Source organism: Oreochromis niloticus, linkage group LG11 (assembly GCF_001858045.2).
Source record: "Oreochromis niloticus isolate F11D_XX linkage group LG11, O_niloticus_UMD_NMBU, whole genome shotgun sequence".
Classification (NCBI taxonomy): domain Eukaryota; kingdom Metazoa; phylum Chordata; class Actinopteri; order Cichliformes; family Cichlidae; genus Oreochromis; species Oreochromis niloticus.
Window position 1 is genome coordinate 10,436,185 of NC_031976.2, and position 17,870 is coordinate 10,454,054.

Below are 17,870 nucleotides of genomic sequence, written 5' to 3' on the forward strand. Positions count from 1 at the left end.
ATACTAAGTTATATATACAGCTTTAGGAGCAACACATGCTGCCTTCCAGGTGACGTCTTCTTTAGGGAAGGTCTAACTCACAGGTGTCAAGGGCCAGTGTCCTGCAGGTTTTAGATGTGATCCAACACAGCTGATTTAAATGGCTAAATGACCTCCTCAACATGTCTTGAAGTTCTCCAGAGGCCTGGTAATGAACTAATCATTTGATTCAGGCGTGTTGACCCAGGGTGAGATCTAAAACCTGCTGGACACCGGCCCTCGAGGCCTAGAGTTCGACACCCCTGGTCTAACTTATTTCAACAGGACAATGCCGAGCAATGTTCTGCAGTTATTCCAATGCCATGAAAAGAGTCAGGGGATAAACTGACCTGCCAGTAGTCCAGAAATGGCACTGTTGTTGTTGCTCTACACACACACACACACACACACACACACAGCATGTCTTGCAAATCAGCCTCCTCTGAGCATCTTAATCCCTGAGGACAAAGGCCGGCCTTCTATAAATACAAATGAGGATTCAGTATTAGATGTTACTTCTTAGTCCCTGATTACTCGTCAGTATTACTGGCCAGTTCATTTGCTTGCTTCAAAAATATAAATATAAATTCTACAGGCAACTATGACACAGCAACAGTTGTAGAGGAACACTTCTCTTTAAAAATGATACGGCTGGTTTGGAAAATGCCAAACAGAAAAAGGTCACATGGTCTGTCTGTTTAGTTAAAATTGTAAATCATGACAGGAGACACGAGACATAACAATGCTACTTGAGAGGTCTTACTTCAAGTGCTTACAATAGAGATCTTCACCTGTATGGACTTTATGAATAAAAAATGTGCTTCCACCAGGCACTCACTTGACTTGAGTGAAATGTTAACTCTTTATCTACAGAGAGGATAATGCAAAGAAATGTCTTTTATGAATAATCTTTTGTCTTCAGTGAATTATTTATTAATTCTTTACTTTAATCAGCATTTTTATTTGTTATCACTGTGTCAGTTTAACAGAAAATGTTAGTGACGTTCCACTCATCAATATCACTTAATTGTTACGTGAGAATGAAGTGATAATCTTACATATTGAAGAGGGAAAACACTGAATCAAGTGAGGTTTAAATCATATTCATACTGAGATAAAAGCAAAGATTGCGTTCTTCTTTGTTATCCTTTGTAGGCTGCTTTAATGTTATCACAGTTGCTGACTTGTCTGAGTGATCGTCTCAGTCCTCAGATGCTTTTAGAATCACTAAAGACCTTGCAATAATAATTAAACATTTATTTGAGCGCTTGGGGTGAAGGGGATGGAAGCACATATTTTACTGACTCTTGGTTGGGGATTCTACAAGAATTTTGCTGGCAGCATTATTGCTGCTCCTCCTGAGTGTACATGTGTAAAAAATGAGTTTTGCTTCAAGCATTACAAATGTTTCTGGACATGCATTTTGCAGTTTGGCCACAAGGAGACGCCAACAGACACATGATCAATATTTCTGACCGCTACACAGGAGTAATGGTTTAAAAGTGTGTTGTAGATCCTTCAGCTTTTAGGTTCTTCTTCTGTGGAAATAGCTCCCAGGTTGGACTTGGGAGAAAGACTGGACGCTTGGTTTTCTTCTTTGCTCAGCACCATTCAGTCCTTATAGATGGCTGCCTGTCCCTGAGCCTGGTTCAGCTGGAGGTTTCTTCCTGTTAAAAGGGAGATTTTCCTCCACACTATGAGCAAGTGCTTGACCAAAGGGAGTTGTCTGATTGTTGGGGGTTTCTCTCCATTATTGTAAGGCCCTTATCTTACAATATGAAGCACCTTAAGGTTACTGCTGTTGTGATTTAGCCCTATATAAATAACATTTAATTGAATTTAATTGAATACTGATACAGTAACATCTTTAAATAATGCTTACCTTAAAATGAGAACCATCCCGCAATGAGAAATTGTGATTCCATATTAAAATAATCAAGCTTATAATCAGAAATATTCAATGCTTAGTAAACTTACTTCAATCTTATGTTTGTACTCTGTAGTTAAATTCAATTTAGTTTTATTCATATTGTGGTAAGTTACAGTAATTGTTGCCTCAGGGTGCTTTATATTGTAAGACTCAACAAGCAGACAACTGACAATGAGCAAACACTTGGTCATAGTGGGAAGGAAAAACTCCCTTTTAACAGGAAGAAATCTCAGGCAGGACCAGGATCAGGGAGAATCTGCCATCTGCTCCAGTAGGTTGCAAATGAGAGCAGAAAGAGAAGAGAGCAGGGCGAGACAGGGGGGTAACATTAGTATAATATTATTAGGTTGTATTACAGACAGTGCAAAAGCTATCTGACATTAACCTTTAATCCAAATAAATCAGAGAAAGGTAATTTCATCAAAGAGAAACTCTGGTCCAGTTTTGGACAGTGGCACTTTATTTTGTAATGTTGCTGCTGTACAGTGGATTTTAAATCTAACAAACATCATGTGACACAAGTGCAGACTTCCAGCTTTAATTCGAGGGTTCTGACAAAAGTATTTGATCAGCTGTTCAGGAATTTTTATGCATAATCTCCCGTATTTCAATCAAGACTTGGATTTTATGAATCAGTTTCCACTCGCTGCTCATGAAAAAGTTTTTTAACAGGGTCTAAAAAAAACCTCTCTTTGTCTTCAGTTCAACATGAATGTGCACATGCACAGAGTGACTTTTGATTGCACAGATATTAAGTGGCCAAAGGCAGAAAACCACTAAAATATGAAAGTTTATCTCAGGGACTCTTACGCTAGGAAATCTCTATTAAAAGTTTCAAAGAAAGTCTTTCAGTTGAATTCAGTAACATTTGAGCAACAGCACAAACCTTTTAGGGGAAGCTGGAGTGAAGTCGCAGCAGGAATGCACTGATTTATGACTGCATTTCACATGCCTCTTATCTTGGGGGAACGTAGAGGCAAATTTAGTGAGCTTGTTTTTAGGATAAAGTGGATTTTTGTTTCATAGAAAGTTGAGAAAATTCATTTGCCAAACATATTTTGTTCCCTCCTTAACTACTACAACCATGCCGTGTCCAACTGTCAATATTATCTTTATGTCAAAGCATGGTAGAGGAGCTTACCTTGGACTGCTCTATTTGCCTTTGACCCCTTTATTGCAGATTCTGACAGTGTCTGCATCTGCACAGTATGTTCTCAGCCTCCCTGTCATATTTTTATTTGAAATAAATGATCGAAACTATTGGTGTTTTTCCTCTGACTTAGCATAAAATCCCCAGTACTGCTTCAGTCCAGAAAAAGAACTAACTTTACTATTTATCACAGTTTTCTAGGCCCTGTGCAACTATACTGCATTGCAATCACATATCTATCAGTCTTTCGTTTATTTGTCCCTCTATGATGTCTGCGCTCATTTCCTTTGTTTTCTGGACAGTAGAGAATCCTGTCAGAGAGTGCAAACATTTTCAAGGAAGGAATCTTAGACAGGAAGGAAACTTTTATCTTAGCTAGGTGCTTGGTAACCTTAGTATGATGCATTCTTTCACAGGGTGTGATTGGTTGATAAAAAGGAAATAAAAGAATGAGCGTAGAAACAGCAGTGAATTCAATAGGTCTCAAAGAGATAGTTAAAGATCAGCCTTCTTTTTTATGTAACCAGCATTCCTGTTGTAACAACACAGGACTGAAATGTATGAGAGACCACATGAGAGCTCACCACTTCACTGAGGTAAAGCACGGTTTGTTCCACAGGTGATCAACCTGTGATCAAAGCAGACAAAACCTGGAACAAGCAGAGGCAAAAGCCAAAAGGCAAAACAGGGTTAGGCACATGGGAATTCCAATGCAAGAGCAGTATTACTGAAGTGCTGCGTACATAAACAAAAGCGAGCTGACAAAGGACAGAGGAAAAACACATTTTGAATACAAGGGAAGGGAATCACTCATAGGTGCAGCACACTGGGGCAGAGCAGGCAATTGCAAAGGTGGGAGACACATAAAGGCAGGAAGGGCAGGACCTGTGAATGTTTTTCTAAGATCAATTCTTAGCTGCAAAGTGTAACTTGTGATGTGAAGCCTATGCTTTGTGCCAAACTAGGTACAGAGTGCTAACACAGAGCAAAGCATGTTTTTATTGCAGTGCATAATTATTTGAAGAGATAGAAACAGATCAGAACAGAAAACTACAAATTGTGACATAATCTCATATTGAAAATGCATATTTGAGCCCTGATGTGTTGGTCTCGTCCAGTCCATGCTGTCAGCCCACTAGGCTCAGCAGCCTTCAAATATCTTGTATGTGAGGTTTTTCCTGAAAGCATGCCCAAGATGCTGTTTCACTTGGGAGGGATCAGATGGGAAAACATTATAATCTAGTAGCCATCAGCACGTAACTGAATCTCAAATCACAATGCGTTTGAGACCACAGAGATCCCATTACATGGCCAGCATATTTGCACCATGTTGAAATGTGCACTGATTGCTGTTAACTCTGATATCTGTAATTCTACAAGGATAAGAGTTTCCTTTTTGATAATTCAATTGCAGCGTGCTGAGTGGTACACAGCTTTGACATGTAAGAGATATGGGTTTGTCCTGGGCTAGTCTGGGGACTACTTTCTGTCAAGCAGTGGTGGAGAAGAGTGTTGTGTACAATGTAGCTGGCCATAAAGAGTTTCACACAGTGGCTCCCTGTGAGAGTCAGCCCTGTTGAAATAGTTAGGTAGATGGGGAGATGAGGTGGGAGTGGCTGTGCGTGAAGGGAAATGGAGGCAGCAGGGTTTAAAGTGGACCAGCCTCCTACACCCATACATTAGAGGCCTGAGGTGTAATTATCTGATAAGTTGACACCGCATAATGCTGTCATTATGTGCAGCATATGCATGCAAGTATGGGTCTGTCAAGCTAATTTATCAACGATGCATTAAGAGCTTCTAAACCAATCTCTGTGCTGCCCTGTGACCTGCTGTAGAGATTCATCAGGGTGTTTAATGTATTTTAAAAGCACTGAAAGAGACATAAACAATTAGTGAGAATATGTCTTGGTGGCTCTACAAATCCTAGTAGGCTATAAACAGCACTGATTATCTGAGGATGATGGAACTTCCACTTTGTCTTTAGTTGTGCAGACAGCAGAAACTCAGTACTTTCTTAGGATGAAATAAAACATGAACATATTGGAGATGATTACTAAGAGGTTCCTAAATTCTTCCTAAATCACCACAAGATATGTACTTATATACATATATTCTTCACTATGAGTTGATCATTTTTGCTTTCTTCTGCATTAAAGAGGAAATCACTGTGTTCACAAGTTTCCTTACACACGAGAAGACATGTGGGTGCAAACTTGTTTAGTCTGTGCTGCAGGATTTTTACTTTTTACTGCAGAATTAACCCATACAACTCATGTGCAAAGCAGCAAAGCTGGAAAGAGCATGCATTTTAACAGAAGTATTGCAGTACTACCTCTATGAAAAAGTATGCAATCTTTATGTAAGATACTTGCTTCTTCTCTTTCATCTCTTGGTCCTAATCTAATTTTAAGCTTCCTGTTCTTCCGGTTAATTCAGGCCAGTAGGTTTCAGGTCTCACGTTAGGCAACAAAAATACTTTATATACATTCACTGCCCATTGAATCAGACATGTAATTCACTTTCACTGACACCACTAGTGTCTCGTTTGTAGACAGCCCAGAAACCAGTGCTAGTGTTAAAAAGGCAACAGATTCAGTGGTTAAAAAAAAAAAAGGCTGTTGTAAATTTACCATCATGAAGAGAGAGCACAGTACCAATGGGCTCCCCCACCCATCTTTGAACTGGGTCTTCATTTCAGTGTTTACTATACATCTGAGAAGTTTTATGACTGCATCTTGAACACTTGTGACTTTATCATGTCGATGAAATTGACAAGATAAACCCAGGACTAATTAATGGCACACATGCTGGATTAAACCACTTAAATAGAACCTGTCTCACAAAGTGAAGTAGGCTAAAAGATTTCAAAAAGCAACAACTCATGCCATGATCTGAAAGAACTTGACATATATCAGGCTGGATAAGGTTACAAAGCATTTCAAAAGGGTCTGGGATTCCAGTGAACGGTGGTGAGTGACATTATTCACAAATAGAGAAAACTAACACAGTGTTTCACACACAAAAAACCCCACCAGTCAAACATGTTGGTGGTAGTGTGATGGTCTGGGGTTGCTTTGCTGCTTCAGGACCTGGACGACTTTGTGTAGCGGAACCACAAATTCTGCTCTCTACCTGAAAGTCCTGAAGGAGAATTTTCAGCTCTCAGTTTTTGACCTAAAGCCCAGTAAAAATTGTGTTGTGCAGCAGGGACAATGATCTGAAATACCTTTGTTAGCTTTGGCTCACATATCCAAAAAACTCAGAACACTGTGTTAACTTCGATTAAGCCACCAGAACATAAAACAAACTAGCAGATCCAGATGCTGGCACCCACGTGTGAGGGGGCCATGCCATAGTGGCAGTATTATAACAAAGTAACCACTTCCAATGCAATGGAACCATTTGTTGTCTGTCAACATAAAACATAAAGTAACCTGATGAAAATGCATTACAGGTAACAAATGGGTTGGTGGGTGGGTACCATAGAAAATACTTAAATTAGCAGCAGAATGCAGTGGTGTCTGACTTCTCAGCATTATTTGGGAATATTGCATTAACTGGTGTTTTGGTCATTACAGTAGGCTGGGCATGTAGACAGATGCATTCTGACAGTATCTCCACTCCTTAACTGATATTACACAGACTGATGCACATGCATCAGTCTGTGTATCAGTCTGGAGAAGCATTGCTCATGTTTCCAGATAGTGCTGCAAAACTCTTAACATATGAGCCCTTACAAAAACATTCAGCAGTAGGAACAATGCGAACACAATTAAAAGTATGCTTTTAACTCTCTGCTGTCTTCCCATAAAAACCAAACAAATGTGCTGCAATAACAGCTTAGGTTCCCATTTTCCCATCAGTGCTGTGTCAGAGAAATTAATGACTCATGTTTCTCACACACATGAATCAGAGTTTTGTCTGTGAGAACTTTGGCATCAAATGCAGCTATCAACAAATCCTTGACTGTTGACAGCACTTACGCATTTGCTTTTCATAGCCTCCATTGTCCCATAATTTACTCCTATTAAGCAACACCTGAATGTATAATAAGTTCCCAAACACATCCTCAGCCACACTGCAGTCTCTCTTATTGATCACATCAATAAGGATCCCAGCTCCAGCCCCCTCACAAATCATACATCATACTCACAAATACTTGTATCTGTTTTTAATCACCGGACGCAGGCAATGAGCAAGAAGCAGCTGTGCTTCGTAGGCTGGCTGCTTTGTTGCACTGGTGCGTTGGGAGTGGCAAAAACTGGAGTCCTGCATACATTGCTCCTCCCTGCACTGTGACTTATGTTGGGGTACACCACTCCTGTTCTTGTGGGCCAGTCACTCTTGAGAGCACTCAGAGCACCTTCTCTCTCACTCTCTGTTTCTCTCTCTCTTGATTTGCTGCAACCACATTTCCTGCTTTAGATCAACATCCCTTCTTTAGAACCATCTCTCTCTTTTCTCAACGAGACTCTAAAAATCAGCTCTAGAAGGTAAGAAACAAAACATTTCCTCACATGCATTTATTTTTTTAACCTTTGAACACAACAGGTATTTAGACATGATCAAAGGGTTAATCAACACTGGCAAGTTAGTTTTACTGTGCCGCTGTGCTGCGTGACTCAGAATACGTTAGAGTGTGGCGAGACACATTTGCTTCTATCCGCTCCTCACCACCTTAAGAACCTGTCCTTACAAGCAGGGGAGATAGCTCAAGTTATTTGACTCCCAGCGACACATGGCTGATTTTTTACTGAGTGGGTGTTAACAGAGTCAATATGACTTGTTGATTCACCTGGCTGAATTTCATGTAAACTGCAGAACCAGTAATATCACATTGTGTATTCTATAGATATTGGGTAGTTTTGCAACTGCTAACTCAAAATCCTATAGGAGCCATGTATTTCTACTCAGGTGATAGTAAAAAATAATAATAATAATAATGAAAGTAATTGCACATTTAAGCTTTAGAAAAGGGAAAACTATTGACATAAAAAAATAAAATAGGTGCAAGTCAAGTGCAATGAATGTATTCAGTAAGTCTTTGTATTACAAGCCCAAAAGGTGGTTCATTTACAATAACAAACTATAAGTAACTGTGGTGTTTGCCTAATCTTGTTGTTTCTCCACTGTGTGACACTTTACATCCAGCAAATCTGAGATGCACTGCAGTGTAAATATGCAATATGTCAAACTTATTAATGCTACTAAAAACCACAAATAACAACTGTGCATGTAAAAAAAAAAAAAAAGGTGACAAAGTGTGGGAAAGAACTGAAACTAAAATTTACTTTACAGGGGGGGGGAAGTGTTTGCCTCAGTGGTACTAAAATCACCCACAACCTTAAATACAGTTTAGTTTTTAAGCCAGGCTCATTGCAATGGTAGCCCGTAAAGCCAGAGATGAGTGAGCTCACATTACCAATGGCTCAAAAGACACATCGTTTCTTAACTGCAAATTAATAATATTATTTACTTATACGCATCATTACTTTATAGAATGTTTTATGTTCCATCCTCACACACACAGTCACTCATGCCTCCTTATGTTTGTTTTCATTGTGAGCTGCTTGGAGTGTAAGAACTTGTACTGTCTTTGTCTTGGCAGGTTGATTGGATATAATTTCATGTAGTTACAGAAGCATACTTTGTAGTGAATGCAACATAGACACAGCAAAAACAGATAGGTTGCTATTTCTCTTCATGTACTGGCTGACACTTTGCTTGCATCTCTTTGTTTTGGAAACAGCTCCGGGAAATGTTAAGCACACAGTTACAAAGAAGAGACACTCAAAAGTGAAAGCCCAGAAAGTGTATTGCACACATGGCTCCGAAACGTCAAGCACCTTGCGGGCAACATGTATCAGAAACATTAGACTCGCTTGTTGCCATGTCAGCCAGTTGTGATCGCACCTTGTCGAGCACCTTTAGCCTGCTTGTTTCTACAGAAGTTGCTGTGGTAACTTTAGAGTTATGTAGATTAACAAACATTGGTGTTGTCATTGTTGTTATTGCTTATAGCAGAGGAGTCAGGCAGACAATTTTATTCCTGGATTTATGAAGCTTAAATGGACAATAAACAGGAGAGACACAGAACTAGGGTTCCGCCTAAGTGGTTGTCAGTCTGGTGAGGACAGTTTTGACAAGGCTGAGGCAGGATTACCTAACGGCTGTATACTGACAAATAGCTGCAATAACAGTGATGCAATCACATGTGAACATAACATGAGCAGAATAGTGCGGTGTGGCAGTTTCAGCAAATTTAAATAACATGATTATAACTGATTATTGGTTGAATAACAAACATTACTCATATCCACTGGCATATTCATCTGTTAGTGAATTTCATGAATAAAAGGATGTTTTTGAATTTAATGAGTCCTTGCAAAGTGATGAATATATGTTTTCATATATTGCACAATGTTTATGGGAGTAGCTTTAAAGGTTTAAATTGTGTGTAGCCTATGTATGCGCACATGGGAAAAAAAGCTGCATTTCATGTTGCATGCTTGTGTTTGATGTATAATCGTAGCCAAAAAACAAAAAAACTAAACACGACAAACAGAAATGTATCTATTTTTTGCATTTTAGTGCTTTCTCCCTAAAAGATTTCTTCTGACTGAACAACCTCCCTCTGATTTGGATTTGGTTAAGCATCCGTTTGGCTTGCGAGCGCTTACTCATCTGTAGCAGTCCAGGTCACTGTTACGACTCATGACTTTTTTAAACATCTGCACATCTTCACCTTGAGAGCTAAGATGCTTTTAGTGAGAACCACACATCTTCTTTAACCCTATTTCTTGCCAACAGGAAATGGCTTCCAAACACAAAATGGGCTACAAGTGTCGGATAGCAGGAGTGATGCTGCTCCTCTTGACCAGCATTGCTGCCCTCATTGCCGTTGCTGTCATCCAGGACACTTGGAGGTTTTTAGAATACAGCAAAGAGGTGAGCATCAGCACAATACTGCAGGATGCAAATATAAATATGCATGCTGTTATAAAGACATAACATACAAAAACTGCACTGAAGTCAGGATCAGAGACGGGGGATTCCTCATCAGTCTGCTTGGCGATGAGTGGCGGTTCTGATGAAACACATTTACCTTTGCGTGTACTGTTAATGGCATTCAAAACAAACAGGCACGTTGGCCGTATTGCTATTTCCCCTACTCCTTTTAATTAGAACCGAAAGCTTTTTCAAACAAGGGCTAAAAAAAAAGAGGAAAAAAAAACTCGTTGTGATGAGTTTCAGATGCTGTTCTGCGTGTTTGTCAGTTCTCTTTTTGTGTATGTGTGTATGCTTTTTCAACAGGAGTGTGCCAGTGGTTTTTCACTTGCGCAGTTCTCACACTTCTCTAATTTTAGGCTTTCTATTTTGCTAAGGATACCATTACCCCACTATATCTTCATAAAGAAAATAGGCTTTTACGCAACATCTTTCACACAGAGGCCTGATGAAAGTCACGGTGGCTACTCCGTGCTTAATAGACAGCAACCTGCTAGACTGATTGGAAAACGCTTGTGCAATAACATTTTTTCCTTCCTTCTTCCTGTCAGTACGGCATAGTGATAGACGCTGGCTCATCTCGTTCCAATGTGTACCTGTACGAATGGCCAGGAGCGAAGGAGAACGAAACAGGAATAGTGACTGAGACATTAAACTGTAAAGTTGATGGTGAGTCACATATAAGAAAGAGAGGAAATTACATTTTGACTAAACTTGACGAAACTGAAAATGTGTGCGTGTGTGTGTGTTTGTGTGGGGTGGGGGGTCAATTCTTGCTGGTAAATTCTTTTTAGGCTTTTGCAAACAGAAGAAACAACATAAAGAGTGTGTTTTAAATTGGAGACATTCTACACACACGCAAGAATTTTAGCTTGGATTTGTGTCCTCAGGTAATGCCATCTCCGACATGAAGGTTAACCCCGGGAGCGATGATAAGACAATGGCAGGATTTAAGAAATGCATGGACATCGTCACTAAAACCATTCCTCCAACAAAACACAACAGTACGCGCCTGTTTCTCGGCGCTACAGCTGGAATGAGACTACTACAGTAAGAAGCTTTTGATTACTTATATTATTATTAAAGTGTCAAAAGTGTTTTTTTAATTAATTAATTTTAGGATTTTCTTGACCTTTCATGCACTGAAGAGTGAGCTGATGACTAAAGAACTGCAAGACATAATAAAAATAAAGACATTCTTAAAAAGCATAATATTTAGATCTGTGACTTTATGTGTGTGTAGTGTGAATTTTTAATGGGTATATTGTATGATTTTTAAAGATGAGAATATCAAGACAGAGATGCAGAAATGTTCTTAAAGTGATGTATTTAATACTTTCAAATATGTGCTGTGGATTGAACCAACTTCATTGGTGCTGAATTATGAATGCCGATTTTGCTGTGCAAGCATTCAAGAGACAAAAAGGGATGTCTGCTTCACAGTACAGCTTTGTGTCTTATAATTCCCCCCTTTTGCCTGATGGATAATCCCCCTCCCTCTGGATGCCTGGGGAAGCCCCAGCAATAAAAATACATCCAGACTAAAGGGCAGGACAAAACTTAGGAATTTCGATCACATGTGTCCAACTCTGGGCCTGGGATCAAATATGGCTTTTCATACTTTCCAGCCCAAGGAAAGATGATGACAAAGGCAGACCTTCTACGTAGAAGTAGGGGACAGAGTATATTGTTGTTAAAGTATAACAAACATACAAAAAAAGGTTGATTAGTTTGCATGAAACGATTTACAGTCATGTGAAAAAGTACATCCTCTTTAGCATAATTTAAAAAACAAAACATCTGGTCCAGATTCTAACATTATTTAAATAGATGAACACACCTCGTTGCTTCCAGGCACTGCGGATCAAATGCATCTGATTAACTGCTCATCAGCAAGTGTGAGCACATCTATAAAAGAAGATGTTTTGGCAGTTTATTGGTTTAGAGCACAGGTGTCGAACTCCAGGCCTCGAGGGCCGGTGTCCTGCAGGTTTTAGATGTGCCCTTCATCCAACACAGATTTAAATGCTAAATTACCTCCTCAACTTGTCTTGAAGCTCTCCAGAGGCCTGGTAATGAACTAATCATTTGATTCAGGTGTGTTGACCCAGGGTGTTATCTAAAACCTGCAGGACACCGGCCCTCGAGGCCTGGACTTCGACACCCCTGGTTTAGAGCATTTAGGTTTGTGTCAGCACGACGCCAAGCAGGAAAGACATCTTATTATAAAATCCATAATTGTACAGTGAGAACGATTATTCACGAGTGGAAAACTATTAAGACAGTTGCCAATCTTCTCAGGGGTGGACTTTCCAGCAAATCCACCCCAAACTCAGATTGTGCAATGCTCAGAGAAACAGCAGAAAGACCAAAACAAAACAAACAAATATAAATAAAACCCACACATAAAACAGAGTTAATGACAGAAACATTTAAAAAAGGTTGAAGAAGCTTGGCTTGTTTGAAAGGTTTCCAGGAGAAAGCCTCTGCTCCAAAATATGTGCACATGTAAACGTTTTTAAAGTGACATACTGATCTCATTTTAAAAAACAGAGCCAAGCCTTCTAGGCTACCATCATGACTTCTGGTGTAGATGAGTTGAAAATAAAAATAATAGCAAATAATAGCATCTAAAACAGCAAATACGTCTATTTGGCGAAATCTTTACCTGCTTCTTTAATGATAGTGATTCCATTTTTTAACGTTTGTTTCTAGTGTGATGTCTAATACTTCTGTTTTCTGCTGTGCTGTTAAGAATGAAAGATGAACAGAGGGCCAATAAAGTCCTGGCGAAACTCAGACAATACCTGAGTTCCCTCCCCTTCATGTTTCAAAATGCTTCAGTCATCACTGGGCAGGAAGAAGGGCTTTATGGCTGGATCACTGTCAACTACCTAATGGGAAACTTGGTAGAGGTATGACACAGCCTTCATCTGTCTGATCGATTGCCCAAAAAACAAGATAATTGCAGCTTCGTAAATCTGCTATTATGTGTTTCATCGTTTATTAATCTTCATTATATTTGCAGAAAAACGTATGGAATGCATACGTACGGCCACAGGGAGCAAAGACTGTGGGCTCCATGGATCTTGGCGGAGCATCAACACAGATTGCCTTTGCGGTCCAGGATGATCTCAAGGGACAAGACTACCTGCGTGTCAAACTGTATGGTTACCCTTACAATGTCTACACACACAGTTTCCTCTGCTATGGCAAAAATGAAGCTGGGAAGTTGGTTCTGCAGAAATTAGTCCAGGTGAATGACTTTTTCCTCTGTTTCTTTTGCGAGTATGCACAGAAAAAAAAAATATTGTCTTTCACTGGACTCTCATATTCCTAAGGTACTACAAGAGTGGTGGTTCTTTCCTTAGATTGTTATGCGTTACTGTGTTATCGTTTAAGTGCAGTGGGAACGTCTGGCTCTTTGCACGCATGTGCACTGCGAAATCCATTAATGGCCAATTTGTGGAATGATTAGTGAACGTTGTTGTCCCTGAGCTGCTAACAGCCAAAGGATCCAGGGATGCATTATGTCATTAAGAATATTGATCGAACCGTGATTGTCGTCAATCTGAGAGAAATGCATCATTTCTGGTAATTCATAGCTTCATTCTTGAAACTAATAGTAATTCTACAAGAAATATGCTGAATGTGCATCAGAGTGATGGTATGACAGCTTAACCTCATAGTTTCTGTTTACATCAGACTTTGTATGCGGTGTTGTATAATTTAAAGAAATAAGCCCTACAGAGTGGAGATAATGTGCCTGTAAAGGCATAACAAATATCCATCCATTCATTTTCTTCCTCTTATCCAGTTCAGGGTTGGGGTCTTTTTCTGTCCTATTTATTTATAGATTTTGCGTTCTTCTTAACAAATCATCTTTTGACGTATATTTTTTTTTAATTTTTATTTTCCAGCAATCATCTAACCCCAAAAACATAGCAAACCCCTGCTATCCTAAAGGTTTCAATACTACCAAAAAAGCATCATCAATTTTTGAGTCACAGTGTACAAAGAAACCGCAAAACTACGACCCCATTCAAGAGTTGACCTTCTTTGGTGGTGGCGACTCAGACGGCTGTGGGAAAGTAGTGAAATCCATATTTGATTTCAAGAACTGCTCCTCGTCTCAGTGTTCCTTCAATGGGGTGGAGCAGCCACCAGTCACCGGAGATTTCCTGGTAACACGCAGTGCAAATATAACACATGAAAGCAAATAGATCACGATGCAAAACAACCTAGTGTGTGTGTTTCTGCTGGTCCTACCAGGCATACGCTGGATTCTTCTGGACTGCCTTGGCTCTGCAGTTGAATGGCACATCAGACATTAATCACTTCAACACCTCAGTTAGGAACTTCTGCCACAAAAACTGGGCAACGGTAAGTTTTCATACAGATAGAAAATCAAGAAATTAAGGTGAGGAAGAACAGAAATCATGTACAATGGCTGTGCGCCCACATCTTCTTATTGCTCGTGTCCCCACATTTTTTACTAGTAATATACACAGACTGGACACTCTATTAGGAACACCTTTGTAGTGTGGCTAGAAAGGTGTACCACCTTCCACCTTCAAAACTGTGGCTTTTAAAGGAGGATCAGTTGGTACTAAGGGGCCCGAAATATGCCAAGAAAATATCCTCAACACCACGTTGAACCATTAATACAAAGCAGCAGGTTTTTTGCACCAAAGTGCGGCCCTATCATCTGAATGTCACAGCAGAAATCCAGGGTCATTAGACCACTTTTATCTTGTCCTTTAGTGAGCCTGTGCTTTTGTATACCCTGGTTGTCTGGCATCCAGCAACCATGCCACAAGTGGTTATTTTAGTTACTGTTCCCTTTCCTCTAAGCAGTCTGGCCATTCTCAGATGACCTCTGAAATCAACAAGGTATTTTTCCCCAGAGAAATACCACTCACTGGATATTTTCTCTTTTTCCAGAGTATTCTCTGTAAACCCTCGAGATGGTTGTGCAGAGAAACTCCCGGTAGATGTGCAGTTTCTAAAAACCTCAGAGCACCCTTTCTCACCACCAACACCATGTTTGAAATCATCTCCCTGACCCTCTATTTTGTTGCTCAGTTTGAACTTCAATGCACTGAGTAGCTGCCATGTGACCAATTAGGTATTTGTGCTGACTAGTTGAAGAGGTATACTTAATAAAGTGGACCGTGACAAAGGCAATGTCAGGCCAAGAAAGTGATTTAGAGAGAGACATGCTTGTGCTAACCACAGCTGTAGAGTGCAGCTGTGCAAAAGTAACGAAGTTACTTCTGTCATTACAAGCACAGGTTAAACTGATCTTTGTTTCACCTTCTTTCAGCTGAACACACAAGAGAACGTCAAATTCATCGAGACCCACTGTTACGCAGGTCACTACGTCTTTACTTTGCTGGCAGATGGATACAAATTCGACACAGACACCTGGAAAAACATTAACTTTCAACAACAGGTTGGTTAAACAGCAGCAAATAAGACACAAATAACTCTTTATTTGTAAGTTTCACTGCTGCCTTCTATGAAGCTAGTACATTACAATCCTCCCATTGTTCAAAGTTTATGGATGGCTTGTGTTCTTATTCTTCTTGAAATATAACTGTAAGATGTACTAATTTGGTGAGAGTTGTTTTGGAAAGCTGTTGACAGCTGATACATGTACAAATACAGGAAGCCATTTAACTGCCTTTGGCATTTATGTGTGAATGACGCCACCCACTTGAAACTGTTGTTAATGTTGTAGGAATAGTCTGCAATGAAAAAGCTAAAGAGCAGAAGGCATGCCATCAATTTGTCACAAAGAAACTCCCTCAGCAGAAGGGGATTCCTGGTCTTTGACACTCGGTATATTATCATGATTCATAAAGGACGAACGATTACAACCAATGTTTCCACACTGCAAAGAGCGTTCGGCCTTTTGCACTCAAGACAAGACTTTTTCTTAACAGCTGGCAATTCTCCCAATTTCCAACAATAGCGTTAGTGTGCAGTTTGGGATGTCTGGTGCTTGATAGGTTCTTACAAGACTTTGAGTTACGAGACAGTCTGTTCTTTTTCTTTGGGTGCCATGACTCATCTTTTGCCCTACAGCTGTAATTATACAACTTCATGATTTTCATTTCGCTGACATGCAAGTTGGTGTACTGGTGTTGGAAGCATGTGGTTTTAATAAATGTAAAACATTCAAATTACATGTTTTCTTTCTTTTCCTGTAGGTAAAGAAAACTAATATAGGCTGGAGTTTGGGCTACATGCTGAGTATGTCCAACATGATTCCTTCTGAAGTGAAGAAAATCCCTCCGATGTCAAACCCCGTCTTTGCCGGCCTCATCTTCCTGTTTTCGGCACTAACAATTATGACTGTTGTCTTAGTTTTCATCATCATCATTCGCACCTGCTACTGAGAGCGTAGGTTACAGAGGGAATCACCGGCTATTGAAAGGCCTGGGAACTGCTGTAATTCTGCAAGAGGTTCGGAGAATCCTACAGTTGCATGTGCCAAGATGCCTGGACTGGACGTTAACAATCAAATGTGTTATTATTCAGGTTGAGACATGAACTAGCTTTTAGTTAAAAACAAAACAAAACTGAAGAGCCTCAAAATCAATGCAGTACGTTGTGCTGCCATCTTTGGGGATTTTAGCTTCAGATAAATTATGTAAAAGCAGCTTTAAAAAGTATTAGACCACTCTTCATTCTCTACCTCAGGGAATCTTACAAAAATTAATGTACTTTTTTAATTTAGTTGACTGTGCTCAACAAAATAGTGACAGTGTTTGTCTAAATAGCACAAAAATATAAGAGCATCCATCAGTCTCCATGTGCTTTTTATTGTTGTGCATTCCCAAAATGAGTTGAGTGCCCGCTTTAGACCAGAGCATGAGTTACTGTTTTTTTATTTAGTTATTTTACATGTTATAGCACTGAAAATGGTAGCAAATGGTTGTACTGTAGCTTCAATGTATTGTTTTATATTGCCAAACCTTAAGCGCACAACGATAGCTTTATTGAATTAACATTTCTCTAATAAATGATGCCATTGTCTCATTATTTTCATATCAGTTTAAAAGTTTATTTACATACAACCTACTTAACTAATTTTGGTCATCACAGAAAGTCATTCAGTGCTACAGCAGTTCTACGTGCTTCTCTTGTTTTAACTAAATGCATCATAGTCGTATATTGCTGCAGTGAGTTATAAAAGGCTTGCATTCTGAGCAAAGTACTGTTGGATAGTCGTACACAAGTGGTTCATTCAGTTGTATAAATGGAGCAGTTTGGGGGAAAAAAAAATTAAGCCCTGTTAGCAATGACTCCATTAGTGGTGTAGCACATGGATGGATGGATGGACTTTGTTTTTACATCCTGCTGATCCAGCTGGTAGATGAAACTGGCAACTGTTACAAAGTAATATTTTGGTACTTTCCTCGTTATTTATTATTTCTTTATAAAGAAAAAATAATGAATAAAAATAAAGATTTCATGCCAGTAATTTGTTCACAGGGACAGCAAGTATGATGTATGACTAAACTGCATGAATAAAACTGTCTCTTGACATTTTGTTGTCATTGCACTGGAGAAAATGATGCATGATTCTCATTTGATGCAGACTGCTTGCACTGTTTCTGCTTTGGCAATAATGAGCTCTCTTGTCAGTACTGTATGTAATAAACTTCTCAACTAACTGCATCTTTTGGGGCTGTAGCTTCATAATCTTGCTTGTTGAAACTAAACGCTTAAGCTTTTTTAATCCTTTACAGC

General features: G+C 39.5%; 1 protein-coding gene across 2 annotated transcripts; it reads left to right on the forward strand.

Moving 5' to 3' along the window:
• Window positions 1-7,415: 7,415 nt before the first annotated feature.
• entpd3 (ectonucleoside triphosphate diphosphohydrolase 3) lies at window positions 7,416-17,687 on the forward strand. Of its 2 annotated transcripts, none has more exons than XM_005450578.4 (10): window positions 7,416-7,594; window positions 9,912-10,049; window positions 10,661-10,778; window positions 11,000-11,159; window positions 12,865-13,024; window positions 13,138-13,365; window positions 14,030-14,293; window positions 14,382-14,492; window positions 15,436-15,564; window positions 16,325-17,687. In XM_005450578.4, exons 2-10 carry the CDS (start codon window positions 9,915-9,917, stop codon window positions 16,511-16,513), a joined length of 1,494 nt encoding a protein of 497 aa, XP_005450635.1. In that variant the 5' UTR covers window positions 7,416-7,594; window positions 9,912-9,914; the 3' UTR covers window positions 16,514-17,687. The 2 variants fall into 2 exon arrangements, with proteins under 2 accessions (XP_005450635.1, XP_025767357.1); XM_025911572.1 differs by lacking the exon at window positions 7,416-7,594 and adding an exon at window positions 8,122-9,799.
• Window positions 17,688-17,870: the final 183 nt, after the last annotated feature.

Excerpts from the sequence above, each read along its gene's own strand:
- entpd3 (XM_005450578.4), top strand. The coding sequence starts at position 9,915 with ATGGCTTCCAAACACAAAATGGGCTACAAGTGTCGGATAGCAGGAGTG. Across the intron at positions 10,050-10,660 it reads TTTTAGAATACAGCAAAGAG|TACGGCATAGTGATAGACGC; the intron begins GTGAGCATCAGC and ends TCTTCCTGTCAG. Across the intron at positions 15,565-16,324 it reads ACATTAACTTTCAACAACAG|GTAAAGAAAACTAATATAGG; the intron begins GTTGGTTAAACA and ends CTTTTCCTGTAG.